This window comes from Eucyclogobius newberryi, unplaced genomic scaffold (assembly GCF_026437365.1).
Source record: "Eucyclogobius newberryi isolate DKJ021-1_F unplaced genomic scaffold, fEucNew1.0.hap1 SCAF_7, whole genome shotgun sequence".
NCBI lineage: Eukaryota > Metazoa > Chordata > Actinopteri > Gobiiformes > Gobiidae > Eucyclogobius > Eucyclogobius newberryi.
In genome coordinates this window covers 4,482,167-4,506,610 of record NW_027316389.1, presented here as the reverse complement: position 1 = coordinate 4,506,610, position 24,444 = coordinate 4,482,167, and the positions used below count along the sequence as shown (strand labels likewise).

General features: G+C 46.6%; 1 protein-coding gene across 1 annotated transcript in view; it reads left to right on the top strand.

The window, feature by feature from the left end:
* Positions 1-1,578: 1,578 nt before the first annotated feature.
* Positions 1,579-24,444, top strand: part of LOC140349299 (solute carrier family 23 member 1) — a 115,401-nt gene continuing 92,535 nt past the window's right edge. The window contains exons 1-2 of the mRNA XM_072435581.1: positions 1,579-1,650; positions 11,792-12,142. Of these exons, the coding sequence (XP_072291682.1) occupies positions 1,579-1,650; positions 11,792-12,142 (423 nt within the window). The remainder of the gene's footprint in view (positions 1,651-11,791; positions 12,143-24,444) is intronic.

The window sequence follows — 24,444 nt, the reverse complement described above, 5'->3', positions numbered from 1 at the left end:
TGATCAGAGGCCCTTGTGGCCCAGGAAATAGGTGCTGAAGAATGTCAGGGCTGGATACGTTGAGCAAGGAAACTTTTTCCTCGGTTCCAGAGCAAATATGGAATGTGATGTAGATGAACCTGTGGCACTTTCATCGTGACCGAAGAGACAATGACTCATTTGAACACAGTTGTTACTGTAGATTCCCATATTTTTCCCATTTTTCTCTGTATTTCAGTTTTCAGCCAAAGTTTTGAGAATAATTCCATGGAATTGTTTCTGATTTTGAGTATTTGTGTGTAAAGTATAACTGAGAGGAGCATGTCACATGTGGCTGCACTGGCAAATATTGATGGCCATATTTTTGTTGTTGTCCAGTGTGAAATGATTGATTAAAAATGCTTTTGAATTGGCAACAAGTTGTAGTGTTTGAAGGCAAAATTTGCTTTTGCTGCATGTTTGAAGTGTTTTGAGAGAGTAACAGCTTTTTGCAAGCACAAGAGTGTGAACTGTTCTGAGAATGTGAGGTCCTTGTTTAGTCCTGTTCTAGTCCTTGTTTAGTCCTGTTCTAGTCCTTGTTTAGTCTTGTTCTAGTCCTTGTTTAGTCTTGTTCTAGTCCTTGTTTAATCCTGTTCTAGTCCTTGTTTAGTCCTGTTCTAGTCCTTGTTTAGTCTTGTTCTAGTCCTCGTTTAGTCCTGTTCTAGACCTTGTTTAGTCCTGTTCTAGTCCTTGTTTAGTCCTGTTCTAGTCCTTGTTTAGTCCTTTTCTAGACCTTGTTTAGTCCTGTTCTAGTCCTTGTTTAGTCCTGTTCTAGTCCTCGTTTAGTCCTGTTCTAGTCCTCGTTTAGTCCTGTTCTAGTCCTTGTTTAGTCCTGTTCTAGTCCTCGTTTAGTCCTGTTCTAGTCCTCGTTTAGTCCTGTTCTAGTCCTCGTTTAGTCCTGTTCTAGTCCTTGTTTAGTCCTGTTCTAGTCCTTGTTTAGTCCTGTTCTAGACCTTGTTTAGTCCTGTTCTAGTCCTTGTTTAGTTCTGTTCTAGACCTTGTTTAGTCCTGTTCTAGTCCTTGTTTAGTCCTTTTCTAGACCTTGTTTAGTCCTGTTCTAGTCCTTGTTTAGTCCTGTTCTAGTCCTCGTTTAGTCCTGTTCTAGTCCTTGTTTAGTCCTGTTCTAGTCCTTGTTTAGTCCTGTTCTAGACCTTGTTTAGTCCTGTTCTAGTCCTTGTTTAGTTCTGTTCTAGACCTTGTTTAGTCCTGTTCTAGTCCTCGTTTAGTCCTGTTCTAGTCCACGTCTCGTACCCGGTTTTCAAAATACCAAGGTTGATTTTAAAATCTAAAATCCCAAAAATTTGCACTGTCACGTCTCTTTTTGTCTCGGTTTGATCTCTTTGGGTTTGAATCGTCCCGTTTTGTAAGAAGTGCGTCCAATCAGCTTCTGCATGTGACAGTCTCAGTCCGGCCCCTTTTTCCATGTGATCCTGAGTCTGGACCAAAGTCCTAAAACAGGGTCCATAAGATCCTCAGTACTCCAGCTACTACTACTACTACAAGTACTACTACTACAAGTACTACTACTACAAGTACTACTACTACAACTACGATTACAAAATGCACATAACGTCGGCAGAGATGATCGAGCTCGGACTGAAGGACAATGGCTCGGACAACCAGGGATTTATGGTGAGCAAACGTGTCTAAACTTTATATTTACAGATGGATTTATGAAAATATGATGTACAGAAGACGCGTTTGGTCATTTATTGGTTGTTCATTTTGTTCCAAAGTTGTTCATAATATGGTGTAAATACAGTGTTGTTGACGGAGAAGCCGGTTAAGCCCCTGAAGAATGCGGCGTGAGTGAAACAAGCGCCTTTTTCATTCAGATTTACAGTGAGAGTGGAAATATTATCGTTATTAGCGAAATATATGAAAAATATACACGTTTTAGGCTTCGAATCGGAGACGGTGTCCATGGAAACGCTTCAGTTTTGCCCAAATTCAAAGATGATGTCGCGACACTTTTTGCTGTTCATCTGTAAAAGCTGTGCGATGATGGCGGGTCCGCTACATGCTCATCGCCATGGCAACGTTACCGCTTCACCATGACATTTAACGCATGTGTCTCGCTAAACTACAGGTGTTTTTATCATGTTTAGTCCTGTTCTAGTCCATGTTTAGTCCATGTTTAGTCCTGGTTTAGTCCTTGTTTAGTCCTGGTTTAGTCCTGGTTTTATCCTTGCTTAGTCCTTGTTTAGTCCTGGTTTAGTCCTGGTTTAGTCCTGGTTTAGTCCTTATTTAGTCCTGGTTTAGTCCTGGTTTAGTCCTTGTTTAGTCCTGGTTTAGTCCTTGTTTAGTCCTGGTTTAGTCCTGGTTTAGTCCTGGTTTAGTCCTTATTTAGTCCTGGTTTAGTCCTGGTTTAGTCCTTGTTTAGTCCTGGTTTAGTCCTTGTTTAGTCCTGGTTTAGTCCTTGTAAGGTAAAGAACACTTTCATGAACTGAATCAATCGCAGTGAATTGTTACGATTCATTCAAAGTTGAACGTTTCTCTCGTGTTTATTTGAGCGACTTTTGACTGAGACGTCGTAGAATTATAATGATAAAAAAAACAGAAACTTATTAAAAAAAAACTCTTATACAGAAAAAAAAATATTGACAGATTATTTACGGCTGTTATATGGACAGAAAATATTGCACCAGGATTATTCACATTATGTCACAGTATTACACATGAATATGACAGTATTGCACATTATTATAACAGTATTACACATGGGTATGACAGTATTACACATGATTATAACAGTATTACACATGGGTATGACAGTATTACACATGATTATAACAGTATTACACATGGGTATGACAGTATTGCACATGATTATAACAGTATTACACATGGGTATGACAGTATTGCACATGAAAGTATTACACATGAGTATGACAGTATTACACATGATTATGACAGTATTACACATGATTATAACAGTATTACACATGGGTATGACAGTATTACACATGATTATAACAGTATTACACATGGGTATGACAGTATTGCACATGAAAGTATTACACATGAGTATGACAGAATTGCACATGAGTATGACAGTATTGCACATGATTATGACAGTATTGCACATGATTATGACGGTATTGCACATGAATATGACAGTATTGCATATGACAGTGTTGCACATGACAGTATTGCACATGACAGTATTGCACATGGGTATGACAGTATTGCACATGACAGTATTGCACATGAGTATGACAGTATAGCATATGACAGTATTGCATATGAGGTTGACAGTGTAGCACATGACAGTATTACACATGATTATGACAGTATTGCACATGAGTATGACAGTATTGCACATGATTATGACAGTGTTACACATGAGTATGACAGTATTGTACATGATTATGACAGTATTGCACATGAGTATGACAGTATTGCACATGATAATGACAGTATTACACATGGGTATGACAGTATTACACATGGGTATGACAGTATTGCACGTATGACAGTATTGCACATGATTATGACAGTATTACACATGAGTATGACAGTATTGCACATGATTATGACAGTATTGCACATGGGTATGACAGTATTGCACATGAGTATGACAGTATTGCACATGATAATGACAGTATTACACATGGGTATGACAGTATTGCACATGAGTATGACAGTACTGCACATGATTATGACAGTATTGTACATGATTATGACAGTATTACACATGGGTATGACAGAATTGCCCACGACTATGACAGTATTGCACATGATTATGACAGTATTGCACATGAGTATGATAATATTGCACATGAGTTTGACAGTATAGCACATGATTATGACAGTATTGCACATGATCATGACAGTATTACACATGGGTGTGACAGTATTGCACATGAGTATGACAGTATTGCACATGAGTATGACAGTATTGCACATGAGTTTGACAGTATAGCACATGATTATGACAGTATTGCACATGATCATGACAGTATTACACATGGGTGTGACAGTATTGCACATGAGTATGACAGTATTGCACATGAGTATGACAGTATTGCACATGAGTATGACAGTATTGCACATGAGTATGACAGTATTGCACATGAATATGACAGTATTGCACATGAGTATGACAGAATTGCACATGAGTATGACAGTATTGCACATGGGTATGACAGTATTGGACATGAGTATGACAGTATTTGGACATGAGTATGACAGTATTGCACATGATTATGACAGTATTACACATGGGTATGACAGTATTGCACATGAATATGACAGTATTGCACATGAGTATGACAGAATTGCACATGAGTATTACAGTATTGCACATGGGTATGACAGTATTGGACATGAGTATGACAGTATTGCACATGATTATGACAGTATTACACATGGGTATGACAGTATTGCACATGAATATGACAGTATTGCACATGACAGTATTGCACATGAGTATGAGAGTATTGCACATGAGAGTATTGCAAATGACAGTATTGCACATGACAGTATTGCACATGACAGTATTGCACATGACAGTATTGCACATGGCAGTATTGCACATGTTCAGGGCTCACAGTGTTTGTTGTAGAGATGTGAAAATGAAAACAGCTAAATTTTTCTCAACAAGTCTTGGATTGGTTTAAATCCTGATTTGCGACAACAATGTGTTTGATTTAAAATGCAATCGGGTGTGCACCAGGGGTCTGTTCTGGGCCCGCTACTTTTCTGCTTACAAATAAGTCCAACTGTTAACAGACCTTAAAAAGATAAGATTTATAACAAAAGTTTAACTTTAAATTGTACTAAAACAGTTTGAGTGTGTTTCTCACAGAAAATAAACCCAAACCAGGTCTTAGACTGTTCCAGATCTAAACTAGAGCTAAACCAGGTCTAAGACTGTCCCAGATCTAAACTAGAGCTAAACCAGGTCTAAGACTGTCCCAGATCTAAACTAGAGCTAAACCAGGTCTAAGACTGTCCCAGATCTAAACTAGAGCTAAACCAGGTCTTAGACTGTTCCAGATCTAAACTAGAGCTAAACCAGGTCTTAGACTGTTCCAGATCTAAACTAGAGCTAAACCAGGTCTTAGACTGTTCCAGATCTAAACTAGAGCTAAACCAGGTCTTAGACTGTCCTTAGACTCCTGCAGGGCTCTAAACACGTGACTCCTGCAGGGCTCTAAACACATGAGTCCTGCAGGGCTCTAAACACGTGACTCCTGCAGGGCTCTAAACACGTGACTCCTGCAGGGCTCTAAACACGTGACTCCTGCAGGGCTCTAAACACGTGACTCCTGCAGGGCTCTAAACACGTGACTCCTGCAGGGCTCTAAACACGTGACTCCTGCAGGGCTCTAAACACATGACTCCTGCAGGACTCTAAACACGTGACTCCTGCAGGGCTCTAAACACGTGACTCCTGCAGGGCTCTAAACACGTGACTCCTGCAGGGCTCTAAACACGTGACTCCTGCAGGGCTCTAAACACGTGACTCCTGCAGGGCTCTAAACACGTGACTCCTGCAGGGCTCTAAACACGTGACTCCTGCAGGGCTCCAAACACGTGACTCCTGCAGGGCTCTAAACACATGAGTCCTGCAGGGCTCTAAACACATGACTCCTGCAGGGCTCTAAACACGTGACTCCTGCAGGGCTCTAAACACATGACTCCTGCAGGGCTCTAAACACATGACTCCTGCAGGGCTCTAAACACGTGACTCCTGCAGGGCTCTAAACACATGAGTCCTGCAGGGCTCTAAACACATGACTCCTGCAGGGCTCTAAACACGTGACTCCTGCAGGGCTCTAAACACATGAGTCCTGCAGGGCTCTAAACACATGACTCCTGCAGGGCTCTAAACACGTGACTCCTGCAGGGCTCTAAACACATGACTCCTGCAGGGCTCTAAACACATGACTCCTGCAGGGCTCTAAACACGTGACTCCTGCAGGGCTCTAAACACGTGACTCCTGCAGGGCTCTAAACACATGAGTCCTGCAGGGCTCTAAACACATGACTCCTGCAGGGCTCTAAACACGTGACTCCTGCAGGGCTCTAAACACATGAGTCCTGCAGGGCTCTAAACACGTGACTCCTGCAGGGCTCTAAACACATGAGTCCTGCAGGGCTCTAAACACATGACTCCTGCAGGGCTCTAAACACATGAGTCCTGCAGGGCTCTAAACACATGAGTCCTGCAGGGCTCTAAACACGTGACTCCTGCAGGGCTCTAAACACATGAGTCCTGCAGGGCTCTAAACACATGACTCCTGCAGGGCTCTAAACACGTGACTCCTGCAGGGCTCTAAACACATGACTCCTGCAGGGCTCTAAACACATGACTCCTGCACGTCTTCATCTGATCGTGGATGAAGTCGTGGTTGTTGTTGTTGTTGTTGTTGTTTGTTATTGTGGTCAGGGGTCAGCAGGGGGAGAGGCCGGACACAGCCGGACACTGCACTAAGCAAAACAAACAATGGGCAGATGTCTCAACATTGGAGCGTTTTTACACGGGGACGCGTGTGGGGGGGCGAGCATGTCACGTGTGTGGGGGGCCGAGCATGTCACGTGTGTGGGGGGCCGATTATGTCACGTGTGTGGGGGGCGAGCATGTCACGTGTGTGGGGGGCCGAGCATGTCACGTGTGTGGGGGGCCGAGCATGTCACGTGTGTGGGGGGCGAGCATGTCACGTGTGTGGGGGGCCGAGCATGTCACGTGTGTGGGGGGCCGAGCATGTCACGTGTGTGGGGGGCCGAGCATGTCACGTGTGTGGGGGGCCGAGCATGTCACGTGTGTGGGGGGCCGAGCATGTCACGTGTGTGGGGGGCGAGCATGTCACGTGTGGGGGGGGGCAGAGCATGTCGCGTGTGTGGGGGGCGAGCATGTCAGGTGTGGGGGGGGGCAGAGCATGTCACGTGTGTGGGGGGCCGAGCATGTCACGTGTGTGGAGGGCCGAACATGTCACGTGTGTGGGGGGCCGAGCATGTCACGTGTGTGGGGGGCCGAACATGTCACGTGTATGGGGGGCCGAGCATGTCACGTGTGGGGGGCCTGAACATGTCACGTGTGGGGGGCCTGAACATGTCACGTGTGGGGGCCGAACATGTCACGTGTGGGGGCCGAACATGTCATGTGTGGGGGCCGAACATGTCACGTGTGGGGGGCCTGAACATGTCACGTGTGGGGGGCCTGAACATGTCACGTGTGGGGGCCGAACATGTCACGTGTGGGGGCCGAACATGTCATGTGTGGGGGCCGAACATGTCACGTGTGGGGGGCCTGAACATGTCACGTGTGGGGGGCCTGAACATGTCACGTGTGGGGGCCGAACATGTCACGTGTGGGGGCCGAACATGTCACGTGTGGGGGCCGAACATGTCACGTGTGGGGGGCCTGAACATGTCACGTGTGGGGGCCGAACATGTCACGTGTGGGGGGCCTGAACATGTCATGTGTGGGGGCCGAGGATGTCACGTGTGGGGGGCCGAACATGTCATGTGTGGGGTCCGAACATGTCACGTGTGGGGGGCCTGAACATGTCACGTGTGGGGGGCCTGAACATGTCACGTGTGGGGGCCGAACATGTCACGTGTGGGGGCCGAACATGTCATGTGTGGGGGCCGAACATGTCACGTGTGGGGGGCCTGAACATGTCACGTGTGGGGGCCGAACATGTCACGTGTGGGGGGCCGAACATGTCACGTGTGGGGGGCCGAGGATGTCACGTGTGGGGGGCCGAACATGTCATGTGTGGGGTCCGAACATGTCACGTGTGGGGGGCCTGAACATGTCACGTGTGGGGGCCGAACATGTCACGTGTGGGGGCCGAACATGTCACGTGTGGGGGGCCTGAACATGTCACGTGTGGGGGCCGAACATGTCACGTGTGGGGGCCGAACATGTCACGTGTGGGGGCCGAACATGTCACGTGTGGGGGCCGAACATGTCACGTGTGGGGGCCGAACATGTCACGTGTGGGGGGCCGAACATGTCACGTGTGGGGGGCCTGAACATGTCACGTGTGGGGGCCGAACATGTCACGTGTGGGGGCCGAACATGTCACGTGTGGGGGTCCGAACATGTCACGTGTGGGGGCCGAACATGTCACGTGTGGGGGCCGAACATGTCACGTGTGGGGGCCGAACATGTCACGTGTGGGGGCCGAACATGTCACGTGTGGGGGCCGAACATGTCACGTGTGGGGGCCGAACATGTCACGTGTGGGGGCCGAACATGTCACGTGTGGGGGCCGAACATGTCACGTGTGGGGGCCGAACATGTCATGTGTGGGGGCCGAACATGTCACGTGTGGGGGCCGAACATGTCACGTGTGGGGGGCCCAAAAAAACACATTCACTTTGAGATTCGACTGGTTTAGATTTATTCTCGTGATTCTAGTTTTTCACGACAATTTGAACTTAAGAGGAAAATGTTTGGCCTTCACAGGATCAACAAATCTAAACCAGGTCTAAGACTGTCCCAGATCTAAACTAGAGATAAACCAGGTCTAAGACTGTCCCAGATCTAAACTAGAGCTAAACCAGGTCTAAGACTGTCCCAGATCTAAACTAGAGCTAAACCAGGTCTAAGACTGTCCCAGATCTAAACTAGAGATAAACCAGGTCTAAGACTGTCCCAGATCTAAACTAGAGCTAAACCAGGTCTAAGACTGTCCCAGATCTAAACTAGAGCTAAACCAGGTCTAAGACTGTCCCAGATCTAAACTAGAGCTAAACCAGGTCTAAGACTGTTCCAGATCTAAACTAGAGCTAAACCAGGTCTAAAACTGTCCCAGATCTAAACTAGAACTAAACCAGGTCTAAAACTGTCCCAGATCTAAACTAGAGCTAAACCAGGTCTAAGACTGTCCCAGATCTAAACTAGAGCTAAACCAGGTCTAAGACTGTCCCAGATCTAAACTAGAGCTAAACCAGGTCTAAGACTGTCCCAGATCTAAACTAGAGCTAAACCAGGTCTAAGACTGTCCCAGATCTAAACTAGAGCTAAACCAGGTCTAAGACTATCCCAGATCTAAACTAGAGCTAAACCAGGTCTTAGACTGTTCCAGATCTAAACTAGAACTAAACCAGGTCTAAGACTGTCCCAGATCTAAACTAGAGCTAAACCAGGTCTAAGACTGTCCCAGATCTAAACTAGAGCTAAACCAGGTCTAAGACTGTCCCAGATCTAAACTAGAACTAAACCAGGTCTAAGACTGTCCCAGATCTAAACTAGAGCTAAACCAGGTCTAAGACTGTCCCAGATCTAAACTAGAGCTAAACCAGGTCTAAGACTGTCCCAGATCTAAACTAGAGCTAAACCAGGTCTAAGACTGTCCCAGATCTAAACTAGAGCTAAACCAGGTCTGAACTAGAGCTAAACCAGGTCTAAGACTGTCCCAATCACACAATAATCACGCAATAATCACACAATAATCACACAATAAATAATCACACAATAAATAATCACACAATAAATAATCACACAATAATCACACTATAATCACACAATAATCACACAATAAATAATCACACAATAATCACACAATAATCACACAATAATCACACAATAATCACACAATAATCACACAATAATCACTCAATAATCACAAACTCTCTTGGGGTCTTGCCATCGCTCATAACACAACACATCTTCTGAGGGGGAAAAGTCTTAGAAAACTCCTGGTTCCTCGATGTCTCTCGTTGGACTCGTTGCCGCGCTCTCGTTCCACCACTAGAGGGCGGTGTCGTCCTGCGTCTCCTGCTGTCCTGGTCAGAACTGTCCCCCGTCCCTCTGGAGCTGCAGTTTCTAAAGACGTCACGTATTATTTTTCATTTCCCAGTTTCAAAAAGTGATTTACACAGATGTGTGTCTCCAGGGGCGCTGCTAGTCGTTTGGGGCCCTGCAGCAGTACTCGGGGGGGCCCCACCATCCGGACCCCCTCGAAAGTGTGAATAATGCACTGGGTCCGGCGTCGTCCTCCCCCCGAGACATAAGAACAACAATCCCAGTGCTTTTGGTCTCATTTCTCGTGGTATCGTCTCTAAAGGTCTCCAAAGGTCTCTACACGTCTCTACACGTCTCTGAACGTCTCTGAAGGTCTCTAAAGGTCTCTACACGTCTCTACACGTCTCTGAACTACTCTGAAGGTCTCTAAAGGTCTCAACACGTCTCTAAAGGTCTCTACATGTCTCTGAACGTCTCTGAAGGTCTACACAGGTCTCTATACGTCTCTGAACGTCTCTGAACGTCTCGAAAGGTCTCTAAAGGTCTCTAAACGTTTCTAAAGGTCTCTTAACATCTCTTAACATCTCTAAAAGTCTCTAAAGGTCTCCAAAGGTCTCTACACGTCTCTGAACGTCTCTAAACATCTCTGAACGTCTCTAAAGGTCTCTAAAGGTCTCTACAGGCCTCTAAACGTCTCTGAACGTCTCTAAAGGTCTCTAAACGTCTCTAAAGGTCTCTAAAGTTCTCTAAACGGCTCTAAACGTCTCTAAACATCTCTAAAAGTCTCTAAACGTTTCTAAAAGTCTTTGAGCGTCTCTAAATGCCTCTAAACATCTTTAAACATCTCTAAACATCTCTACACGTCTCTACACGTCTCTAAACGTCTCTAAACGTCGCTAAACATCTCTAAATGTCTCTAAACGTCTCCAAACGTCTCTAAACGTCTAGAGCGGAGCATCTTAAACATTCTGGCCAAATTCAAATTGCATCGATCTGTGGAAAACTGTACTTTTTTTCACTCGTCTTGTTTAGTCCTGTTCTAGTCCTTGTTTAGTCCTGTTCTAGTCCTTGTTTAGTCCAGTTCTAGTCCTTGTTTAGTCCTGTTCTAGTCCTTGTTTAGTCCAGTTCTAGTCCTTGTTTAGTCCTGTTCTAGTCCTTTTATAGTCCTGTTCTAGTCCTTGTTTAGTCCTGTTCTAGTCCTTGTTTAGTCCAGTTCTAGTCCTTGTTTAGTGCTGTTCTAGTCCTTGTTTAGTCCAGTTCTAGTCCTTGTTTAGTCCTGTTCTAGTCCTTTTATAGTCCTGTTCTAGTCCTTGTTTAGTCCTGTTCTAGTCCTTGTTTAGTCCAGTTCTAGTCCTTGTTTAGTCCTGTTCTAGTCCTTGTTTAGTCCTGTTCTAGTCCTTGTTTAGTCCAGTTCTAGTCCTTGTTTAGTCCTGTTCTAGTCCTCGGTGTTACTCACGCTCCCGTCGTGCCCGTCGCCCCCTCGCGTGGGCGGCTTTTATTGTGACGAGGCGTTCGGGAAGTCCTCGAGGGCGAGTCATTGGACCGCCGCTGTTGTCGCGGTGAAAAGAACACACGATCCCGGAGGCGGCGCCGTTTAAATGATCTGCCCGGACAGCGAGAGAGAGCGACGGTGAGAGACGGCGAGTTCAAATGCGGCAGAATCAGGTCACCCACTCCCCGCTGCGGGCCCCGGGGCCCGAGAGACGGATCCGGTGTCTCTGAACCGGGACCAGGGCCGAGACTCCCAAGACTAGAGAGGGGTTTACAAAGTCCAGCATGAATCACAGATGTGCCGGCGAGATAGCATTGAAATATATTAGCGTGCGTGACCCTTTCTGGCGGTGGGAGGTCTTTTCGCAGCCGCTCGTCTCCATGGACACGGTCTCCATGGACACGGTCTCCGGCGCACACGGACCAATCCAACGCGACGTTAGCGTGAAATCGTTCGCTACCGGAGTCCAAACCAGGATTAAAACCGGGACTGAACCTGCAAACGAGAGAAAATGTATTATTTAATGACTGTAAAGATCGGATCGAAAGTTCCGGAGTGTCTTCACGGACCTGCAGGGGGCGAACGCGGATCTGCCGGGGGCGAACGCGGACCTGCGGGGGGCGAACGCGGACCTGCAGGGGGCGAACGCGGACCTGCGGGGGGCGAACGCGGACCTGCAGGGGGCGAACGCGGATCTGCGGGGGGCGAACAAGGATCTGCAGGGGGCGAACGCGGACCTGCAGGGGGCGAAGGCGGACCTGTGGGGGGTGAACGCGGACCTGCAGGGGGCGAACACGGACGCGGTCCTGCATGGTGCAAACGCGGACCTGCAGGGGGCGAACGCGGACCTGCACAGGGCAAACGCGGACCTGCACGGGGCGAACGCGGACCTGCAGGGGGCGAACGCGGACCTGAACATGTCACGAGTGGGGGGCTGAATATGTCACGTGTGGGGGCCCGAATATGTCACGTGTGGGGGGGCCAAATATGTCACGTGTGGGGGGCCCGAACATGTCACGTGTGGGGGGCCGAACGTGTCATGTGTGGGGGGCCCAAACATATCACGTGTGGGGGACTGAACATGTCACGTGTGGGGGGCCGAACATGTCACGAGTGGGGGCCTGAAAGAGGACCACACCCGAAACAGCGCCATCTCCGGGAGGACCACACCCGAAACAGCGCCATCTCCGGGAGGACCACACCCGAACTCCAGCCTCTGCTTCACGTCCTCCTTTGGATTCATTTGACTTGGAAATATGGCTTTTTCCACGAGCTTCAAAGCCGAGCACGTGGACGGGCGGACGCTCAGGGATTTTGGGGCGAGTCGAGGTGAAGGGGGGATGGGGTCAACCGCTCCACCGACCACGGCAATTTAAAGAGAGCTCGGCCCCCCGTTCTTTTGCCTCGGAAAATTTAGGACCTGCTTTCAGCTAAAGTTGTGTTTTTATAAACCGCAGAGTGAGAGAGACAGAGAGAGGGGGAGAGAGAGAGAGAGACAGAGAGAGGGAGAGAGAGAGAGACAGAGAGAGGGAGAGAGAGAGAGAGAGACAGAGAGAGGGAGAGAGAGGGGAGAGAGAGCGAGGGGGAGAGAGAGAGAGAGAGAGAGAGAGGGAGAGAGAGAGAGAGAGACAGAGAGAGGGAGAGAGAGAGAGAGAGACAGAGAGAGGGAGAGAGAGGGGAGAGAGAGAGCGAGGGGGAGAGAGAGAGAGAGAGAGACAGAGAGAGGGAGAGAGAGAGAGAGAGACAGAGAGAGGGAGAGAGAGGGGAGAGAGAGCGAGGGGGAGAGAGAGAGAGAGAGAGAGAGAGAGGGAGAGAGAGAGAGAGAGACAGAGAGAGGGAGAGAGAGGGGAGAGAGAGAGCGAGGGGGAGAGAGAGAGAGAGACAGAGAGAGGGAGAGAGAGAGAGAGAGACAGAGAGAGGGAGAGAGAGGGGAGAGAGAGCGAGGGGGAGAGAGAGAGATAGAGAGAGGGAGAGAGAGAGAGTGAGAGGGGGAGAGAGAGAGACAAAGAGAGGGAGAGAGAGAGAGAGAGAGAGAGAGAGGGGGAGAGAGAGAGAGAGAGAGGGAGAGAGAGAGGGGGAGAGAGAGAGAGAGAGAGGGGGAGAGAGGGAGGTAGAGAGAGAGCGAGAGAGAGGGAGAGAGAGAAGGAGAGAGAGAGAGGGAGAGAGGGGGAGAGATAGAGAGGAAGGAGACGCTTGGGTTTGTTTGTTCTCGCTCTGTTCCTCGTCACAAACTCGTCTAGAACACGTTCAGCTTCATTCACAGTTTGATAAAGTCCTCTCCCCTCCGAGCCTCAGAAACACTCCGTTCTGAATCTCCTCCATGTGTGATGTCATGTTCTACCTGTGACGTCATGTTCTACCTGTGATGTCATGTTCTACCTGTGATGTCATGTTCTACCTGTGACGTCATGTTCTACCTGTGACGTCATGTTCTACCTGTGATGTCATGTTCTACCTGTGACGTCATGTTCTACCTGTGATGTCATGTTCTACCTGTGATGTCATGTTCTACCTGTGACGTCATGTTCTACCTGTGACGTCATGTTCTACCTGTGATGTCATGTTCTACCTGTGACGTCATGTTCTACCTGTGACGTCATGTTCTACCTGTGACGTCATGCTCTACCTGTGACGTCATGTTCTACCTGTGACGTCGTGCTCTACCTGTGACGTCATGCTCTACCTGTGACGTCATGTTCTACCTGTGATGTCATGTTCTATCTGTGATATCATGTTCTACCTGTGACGTCATGTTCTACCTGTGATGTCATGTTCTACCTGTGACGTCATGTTCTACCTGTGATGTCATGTTCTACCTGTGACGTCATGCTCTATCTGTGACGTCATGCTCTACCTGTGACATCATGTTCTACCTGTGATGTCATGTTCTATCTGTGATATCATGTTCTACCTGTGACGTCATGTTCTACCTATGATGTCATGTTCTACCTGTGATGTCATGTTCTACCTGTGGTGTCATGTTCTACCTGTGATGTCCCTGACCTGTGATGTCATGTTCTACCTGTGATGTCATGTTCTACCTGTGATGTCATGTTCTACCTGTGACGTCATGTTCTACCTGTGACATCATGTTCTACCTGTGATGTTATGTTCTACCTGTGACGTCATGTTCTACCTGTGACGTCATGTTCTACCTGTGACGTCATGTTCTACATGTGATGTCATGTTCCACATGTGATGTCATGTTCTACCTGTGACGTTATGTTCTACATGTGATGTCATGTTCTACATGTGATGTCATGTTCCACATGTGATGTCATGTTCTACCTGTGACGTCATGTTCTACCTGTGATGTCATGTTCTACCTGTGACGTCATGTTCTACCTGTGACGTCATGTTCTACCTGTGACGTTATGTTCTACCTGTGATGTCATGTTCTACCTGTGATGTCATGTTCTACCTGTGATGTCATGTTCTACCTGTGATTTCATGTTCTACATGTGACGTCATGTTCTACCTGTGACTTCATGTTCTACCTGTGATTTCATGTTCTACCTGTGATGTCATGTTCTACATGTGATTTCATGTTCTACATGTGACGTCATGTTCTACCTGTGACTTCATGTTCTACCTGTGATTTCATGTTCTACATGTGATGTCATGTTCTACCTGTGACATCATGTTCTACCTGTGACGTCATGTTCTACCTGTGACGTCATATTCTACCTGTGACGTTATGTTCTACCTGTGACGTCATGTTCTACCTGTGACGTCATGCTCTACCTGTGATGTCATGCTCTACCTGTGATGTCATGTTCTACCTGTGATGTCATGTTCTACCTGTGATGTCATGCTCTACCTGTGATGTCATGCTCTACCTGTGACGTCATGTTCTACCTGTGACGTCATGTTCTACCTGTGATGTCATGCTCTACCTGTGACGTCATGTTCTACCTGTGACGTCATGCTCTACCTGTGATGTCATGTTCTACCTGTGATGTCATGCTCTACCTGTGATGTCATGCTCTACCTGTGATGTCATGTTCTACCTGTGATGTCATGCTCTACCTGTGATGTCATGTTCTACCTGTGATGTCATGCTCTACCTGTGACGTCATGTTCTACCTGTGACGTCATGCTCTACCTGTGACGTCATGTTCTACCTGTGATGTCATGTTCTACCTGTGATGTCATGCTCTACCTGTGATGTCATGTTCTACCTGTGATGTCATGCTCTACCTGTGATGTCATGCTCTACCTGTGACGTCATGTTCTACCTGTGACGTCATGTTCTACCTGTGACGTCATGCTCTACCTGTGATGTCATGCTCTACCTGTGATGTCATGTTCTACCTGTGATGTCATGCTCTACCTGTGATGTCATGCTCTACCTGTGATGTCATGTTCTACCTGTGACGTCATGCTCTACCTGTGATGTCATGCTCTACCTGTGATGTCATGTTCTACCTGTGACGTCATGCTCTACCTGTGATGTCATGCTCTACCTGTGATGTCATGCTCTGCCTGTGATGTCATGTTCTAACTGTGATGTCATGTTCTACCTGTGATGTCATGCTCTACCTGTGATGTCATGTTCTACCTGTGATGTCATGCTCTACCTGTGATGTCATGCTCTACCTGTGATGTCATGCTCTACCTGTGATGTCATGTTCTACCTGTGATGTCATGCTCTACCTGTGATGTCATGTTCTACCTGTGATGTCATGTTCTACCTGTGACGCCATGTTCTACCTGTGATGTCATGCTCTACCTGTGACGTCATGTTCTACCTGTGACGTCATGCTCTACCTGTGATGTCATGTTCTACCTGTGATGTCATGTTCTACCTGTGACGTCATGCTCTACCTGTGATGTCATGTTCTACCTGTGATGTCATGTTCTACCTGTGACGTCATGTTCTACCTGTGATGTCATGTTCTACCTGTGACGTCATGTTCTACCTGTGACGTCATGTTCTACCTGTGACGTCATGTTCTACCTGTGATGTCATGTTCTACCTGTGACGTCATGTTCTACCTGTGATGTCATGTTCTACCTGTGATGTCATGTTCTACCTGTGACGTCATGTTCTACCTGTGACGTCATGTTCTACCTGTGATGTCATGTTCTACCTGTGACGTCATGTTCTACCTGTGACGTCATGTTCTACCTGTGACGTCATGCTCTACCTGTGACGTCATGTTCTACCTGTGACGTCGTGCTCTACCTGTGACGTCATGCTCTACCTGTGACGTCATGTTCTACCTGTGATGTCATGTTCTATCTGTGATATCATGTTCTACCTGTGACGTCATGTTCTACCTGTGATGTCATGTTCTACCTGTGACGTCATGTTCTACCTGTGATGTCATGTTCTACCTGTGACGTCATGCTCTATCTGTGACGTCATGCTCTACCTGTGACATCATGTTCTACCTGTGATGTCATGTTCTATCTGTGATATCATGTTCTACCTGTGACGTCATGTTCTACCTGTGATGTCATGTTCTACCTGTGATGTCATGTTCTACCTGTGGTGTCATGTTCTACCTGTGATGTCCCTGACCTGTGATGTCATGTTCTACCTGTGATGTCATGTTCTACCTGTGATGTCATGTTCTACCTGTGACGTCATGTTCTACCTGTGACATCATGTTCTACCTGTGATGTTATGTTCTACCTGTGACGTCATGTTCTACCTGTGACGTCATGTTCTACCTGTGACGTCATGTTCTACATGTGATGTCATGTTCCACATGTGATGTCATGTTCTACCTGTGACGTTATGTTCTACATGTGATGTCATGTTCTACATGTGATGTCATGTTCCACATGTGATGTCATGTTCTACCTGTGACGTCATGTTCTACCTGTGATGTCATGTTCTACCTGTGACGTCATGTTCTACCTGTGACGTCATGTTCTACCTGTGACGTTATGTTCTACCTGTGATGTCATGTTCTACCTGTGATGTCATGTTCTACCTGTGATGTCATGTTCTACCTGTGATTTCATGTTCTACATGTGACGTCATGTTCTACCTGTGACTTCATGTTCTACCTGTGATTTCATGTTCTACCTGTGATGTCATGTTCTACATGTGATTTCATGTTCTACATGTGACGTCATGTTCTACCTGTGACTTCATGTTCTACCTGTGATTTCATGTTCTACATGTGATGTCATGTTCTACCTGTGACATCATGTTCTACCTGTGACGTCATGTTCTACCTGTGACGTCATATTCTACCTGTGACGTTATGTTCTACCTGTGACGTCATGTTCTACCTGTGACGTCATGCTCTACCTGTGATGTCATGCTCTACCTGTGATGTCATGTTCTACCTGTGATGTCATGTTCTACCTGTGATGTCATGCTCTACCTGTGATGTCATGCTCTACCTGTGACGTCATGTTCTACCTGTGACGTCATGTTCTACCTGTGATGTCATGCTCTACCTGTGACGTCATGTTCTACCTGTGACGTCATGCTCTACCTGTGATGTCATGTTCTACCTGTGATGTCATGCTCTACCTGTGATGTCATGCTCTACCTGTGATGTCATGTTCTACCTGTGATGTCATGCTCTACCTGTGATGTCATGTTCTACCTGTGATGTCATGCTCTACCTGTGACGTCATGTTCTACCTGTGACGTCATGCTCTACCTGTGACGTCATGTTCTACCTGTGATGTCATGTTCTACCTGTGATGTCATGCTCTACCTGTGATGTCATGTTCTACCTGTGATGTCATGCTCTACCTGTGATGTCATGCTCTACCTGTGACGTCATGTTCTACCTGTGACGTCATGTTCTACCTGTGACGTCATGCTCTACCTGTGACGTCATGCTCTACCTGTGATGTCATGTTCTACCTGTGATGTCATGCTCTACCTGTGATGTCATGCTCTACCTGTGATGTCATGTTCTACCTGTGACGTCATGCTCTACCTGTGATGTCATGCTCTACCTGTGATGTCATGTTCTACCTGTGACGTCATGCTCTACCTGTGATGTCATGCTCTACCTGTGATGTCATGCTCTGCCTGTGATGTCATGTTCTAACTGTGATGTCATGTTCTACCTGTGATGTCATGCTCTACCTGTGATGTCATGTTCTACCTGTGATGTCATGCTCTACCTGTGATGTCATGCTCTACCTGTGATGTCATGCTCTACCTGTGATGTCATGTTCTACCTGTGATGTCATGCTCTACCTGTGATGTCATGTTCTACCTGTGATGTCATGTTCTACCTGTGACGCCATGTTCTACCTGTGATGTCATGCTCTACCTGTGACGTCATGTTCTACCTGTGACGTCATGCTCTACCTGTGATGTCATGTTCTACCTGTGATGTCATGTTCTACCTGTGACGTCATGCTCTACCTGTGATGTCATGTTCTACCTGTGATGTCATGTTCTACCTGTGATGTCATGCTCTACCTGCGATGTCATGTTCTACCTGTGATGTCATGCTCTACCTGTGACGTCATGTTCTACCTGTGACGTCATGCTCTACCTGTGATGTCATGTTCTACCTGTGATCTCATGCTCTACCTGTGATGTCATGTTCTACCTGTGATGTCATGCTCTACCTATGATGTCATGCTCTACCTGTGATGTCATGTTCTACCTGTGATGTCATGCTCTACCTGTGATGTCATGTTCTAACTGTGACGTCATGCTCTACCTGTGATGTCGTGCTCTACCTGTGATGTCATGCTCTACCTGTGACGTCATGCTCTACCTGTGATGTCATGCTCTACCTGTGATGTCATGTTCTACCTGTGATGTCATGTTCTACCTGTGATGTCATGTTCTACCTGTGACGTCATGTTCTACCTGTGACATCATGTTCTACCAGTGATGTTATGTTCTACCTGTGACATCATGTTCTACCTGTGACGTCATGTTCTACCTGTGACGTCATGTTCTACATGTGATGTCATGTTCCACATGTGATGTCATGTTCCACATGTGATGTCATGTTCTACCTGTGATGTCATGTTCTACATGTGATGTCATGTTCCACATGTGATGTCATGTTCTACCTTTGACGTCATGTTCTACCTGTGACGTCATGTTCTACCTGTGATGTCATGTTCTACCTGTGACGTCATGTTCTACCTGTGACGTCATGCTCTACCTGTGATGTCATGTTCTACCTGTGATGTCATGCTCTACCTGTGATGTCATGCTCTACCTGTGATGTCATGTTCTACCTGTGATGTCATGCTCTACCTGTGATGTCATGTTCTACCTGTGATGTCATGCTCTACCTGTGACGTCATGTTCTACCTGTGACGTCATGCTCTACCTGTGACGTCATGTTCTACCTGTGATGTCATGTTCTACCTGTGATGTCATGCTCTACCTGTGATGTCATGTTCTACCTGTGATGTCATGCTCTACCTGTGATGTCATGCTCTACCTGTGACGTCATGTTCTACCTGTGACGTCATGTTCTACCTGTGACGTCATGCTCTACCTGTGATGTCATGCTCTACCTGTGATGTCATGTTCTACCTGTGATGTCATGCTCTACCTGTGATGTCATGCTCTACCTGTGATGTCATGCTCTACCTGTGATGTCATGTTCTACCTGTGACGTCATGCTCTACCTGTGATGTCATGCTCTACCTGTGATGTCATGTTCTACCTGTGACGTCATGCTCTACCTGTGATGTCATGCTCTACCTGTGATGTCATGCTCTGCCTGTGATGTCATGTTCTACCTGTGATGTCATGTTCTACCTGTGATGTCATGCTCTACCTGTGATGTCATGTTCTACCTGTGATGTCATGCTCTACCTGTGATGTCATGCTCTACCTGTGATGTCATGCTCTACCTGTTATGTCATGTTCTACCTGTGATGTCATGCTCTACCTGTGATGTCATGTTCTACCTGTGATGTCATGTTCTACCTGTGACGCCATGTTCTACCTGTGATGTCATGCTCTACCTGTGACGTCATGTTCTACCTGTGACGTCATGCTCTACCTGTGATGTCATGTTCTACCTGTGATGTCATGTTCTACCTGTGACGTCATGCTCTACCTGTGATGTCATGTTCTACCTGTGATGTCATGTTCTACCTGTGATGTCATGCTCTACCTGCGATGTCATGTTCTACCTGTGATGTCATGCTCTACCTGTGACGTCATGTTCTACCTGTGACGTCATGCTCTACCTGTGATGTCATGTTCTACCTGTGATCTCATGCTCTACCTGTGATGTCATGTTCTACCTGTGATGTCATGCTCTACCTATGATGTCATGCTCTACCTGTGATGTCATGTTCTACCTGTGATGTCATGCTCTACCTGTGATGTCATGTTCTAACTGTGACGTCATGCTCTACCTGTGATGTCGTGCTCTACCTGTGATGTCATGCTCTACCTGTGACGTCATGCTCTACCTGTGATGTCATGCTCTACCTGTGATGTCATGTTCTACCTGTGATGTCATGTTCTACCTGTGATGTCATGTTCTACCTGTGACGTCATGTTCTACCTGTGACATCATGTTCTACCAGTGATGTTATGTTCTACCTGTGACATCATGTTCTACCTGTGACGTCATGTTCTACCTGTGACGTCATGTTCTACATGTGATGTCATGTTCCACATGTGATGTCATGTTCTACCTGTGATGTCATGTTCTACATGTGATGTCATGTTCCACATGTGATGTCATGTTCTACCTTTGACGTCATGTTCTACCTGTGACGTCATGTTCTACCTGTGATGTCATGTTCTACCTGTGACGTCATGTTCTACCTGTGACGTCATGTTCTACCTGTGACGTTATGTTCTACATGTGATGTCATGTTCTACATGTGATGTCATGTTCCACATGTCATGTCATGTTCCACATGTGATGTCATGTTCTACCTGTGACGTCATGTTCTACCTGTGATGTCATGTTCTACCTGTGACGTCATGTTCTACCTGTGACGTCATAATCTACCTGTGACGTCATGTTCTACCTGTGATGTCATGTTCTACCTGTGATGTCATGTTCTACTTCTGATGTCATGTTCTACCTGTGATTTTGTGTTCTACATGTGACGTCATGTTCTACCTGTGACTTCATGTTCTACCTGTGATTTCATGTTCTACCTGTGATGTCATGTTCTACCTGTGATGTCATGTTCTACCTGTGAAGTCATGTTCTACCTGTGACATCATGTTCTACCTGTGATGTTATGTTCTACCTGTGACGTCATGTTCTACCAGTGACGTCATGTTCTACATGTGATGTCATGTTCAACATGTGATGTCATGTTCTACCTGTGATGTCATGTTCTACATGTGATGTCATGTTCCACATGTGATGTCATGTTCTACCTGTGACGTCATGTTCTACCTGTGACGTTATGTTCTACATGTGATGTCATGTTCTACATGTGATGTCATGTTCCACATGTGATGTCATGTTCTACCTGTGACGTCATGTTCTACCTGTGATGTCATGTTCTACCTGTGACGTCATGTTCTACCTGTGACGTCATGTTCTACCTGTGACGTTATGTTCTACCTGTGATGTCATGTTCTACCTGTGATGTCATGTTCTACCTGTGATGTCATGTTCTACCTCTGATTTCATGTTCTACATGTGACGTCATGTTCTACCTGTGACTTCATGTTCTACCTGTGATTTCATGTTCTACCTGTGATGTCATGTTCTACCTGTGATTTCATGTTCTACATGTGACGTCATGTTCTACCTGTGACTTCATGTTCTACCTGTGATTTCATATTCTACATGTGATGTCATGTTCTACCTGTGACATCATGTTCTACCTGTGACGTCATTTTCTACCTGTGACGTCATATTCTACCTGTGACGTTATGTTCTACCTGTGACGTCATGTTCTACCTGTGACGTCATGCTCTACCTGTGATGTCATGCTCTACCTGTGATGTCATGTTCTACCTGTGATGTCATGTTCTACCTGTGATGTCATGCTCTACCTGTGATGTCATGTTCTACCTGTGACGTCATGTTCTACCTGTGATGTCATGCTCTACCTGTGACGTCATGTTCTACCTGTGACGTCATGCTCTAACTGTGATGTCATGTTCTACCTGTGATGTCATGCTCTACCTGTGATGTCATGTTCTACCTGTGATTTCATGTTCTACCTGTGATGTCATGCTCTACCTGTGATGTCATGTTCTACCTGTGATGTCATGCTCTACCTGTGACGTCATGTTCTACCTGTGACGTCATGCTCTACCTGTGATGTCATGTTCTACCTGTGATGTCATGTTCTACCTGTGATGTCATGCTCTACCTGTGATGTCATGTTCTACCTGTGATGTCATGCTCTACCTGTGATGTCATGCTCTACCTGTGACGTCATGTTCTACCTGTGACGTCATGTTCTACCTGTGACGTCATGCTCTACCTGTGATGTCATGCTCTACCTGTGATGTCATGTTCTACCTGTGATGTCATGCTCTACCTGTGATGTCATGCTCTACCTGTGATGTCATGTTCTACCTGTGACGTCATGCTCTACCTGTGACGTCATGCTCTACCTGTGATGTTATGTTCTACCTGTGACGTCATGTTCTACCTGTGACGTCATGTTCTACATGTGATGTCATGTTCCACATGTGATGTCATGTTCTACCTGTGACGTCATGTTCTACCTGTGACGTCATGTTCTACCTGTGACGTCATATTCCACCTGTGACATTATGTTCTACCTGTGACGTCATGTTCTACCTGTGACGTCATGCTCTACCTGTGATGTCATGCTCTACCTGTGATGTCATGTTCTACCTGTGATGTCATGTTCTACCTGTGATGTCATGCTCTACCTGTGATGTCATGCTCTACCTGTGACGTCATGTTCTACCTGTGACGTCATGTTCTACCTGTGATGTCATGCTCTACCTGTGATTTCATGTTCTACATGTGACGTCATGTTCTACCTGTGACTTCATGTTCTACCTGTGATTTCATATTCTACATGTGATGTCATGTTCTACCTGTGACATCATGTTCTACCTGTGACGTCATGTTCTACCTGTGACGTCATATTCTACCTGTGACGTTATGTTCTACCTGTGACGTCATGTTCTACCTGTGACGTCATGCTCTACCTGTGACGTCATGCTCTACCTGTGATGTCATGTTCTACCTGTGATGTCATGTTCTACCTGTGATGTCATGCTCTACCTGTGATGTCATGCTCTACCTGTGACGTCATGTTCTACCTGTGACGTCATGTTCTACCTGTGATGTCATGCTCTACCTGTGACGTCATGTTCTACCTGTGACGTCATGCTCTACCTGTGATGTCATGTTCTACCTGTGATGTCATGCTCTACCTGTGATGTCATGTTCTACCTGTGATGTCATGTTCTACCTGTGATGTCATGCTCTACCTGTGATGTCATGTTCTACCTGTGATGTCATGCTCTACCTGTGACGTCATGTTCTACCTGTGACGTCATGCTCTACCTGTGATGTCATGTTCTACCTGTGATGTCATGTTCTACCTGTGATGTCATGCTCTACTTGTGATGTCATGTTCTACCTGTGATGTCATGCTCTACCTGTGATGCCATGCTCTACCTGTGACGTCATGTTCTACCTGTGACGTCATGCTCTACCTGTGACGTCATGCTCTACCTGTGATGTCATGCTCTACCTGTGATGTCATGTTCTACCTGTGATGTCATGCTCTACCTGTGATGTCATGTTCTACCTGTGATGTCATGCTCTACCTATGATATCATGCTCTACCTGTGATGTCATGTTCTACCTGTAATGTCATGCTCTACCTGTGATGTCATGTTCTACCTGTGACGTCATGCTCTACCTGTGATGTCATGCTCTACCTGTGATGTCATGCTCTACCTGTGACGTCATGCTCTACCTGTGATGTCATGCTCTACCTGTGATGTCATGCTCTACCTGTGACGTCATGCTCTACCTGTGATGTCATGCTCTACCTGTGATGTCATGCTCTACCTGTGACGTCATGCTCTACCTGTGACGTGGCTCTGAGAATCTTCTGCTGTTTTTAACTCCATAAATCACCTCCAGACTAATAACGAGCTTTACGACTGCGCGGCCACATCCGGGAGTCCATAAGTGGAGGTGATGGGCCCCGGGGCCCCTCTGGGACCTGCAGATGCTTCAGAGCTGAGCAGAGTTTAGTCAATCTCATTATTTGCTCCAAGAGCTGCGTCTTAAGGATTTTTTTTTATCGTTGCGGGTTTGTTTTGGGTCTTCTTCCGGGT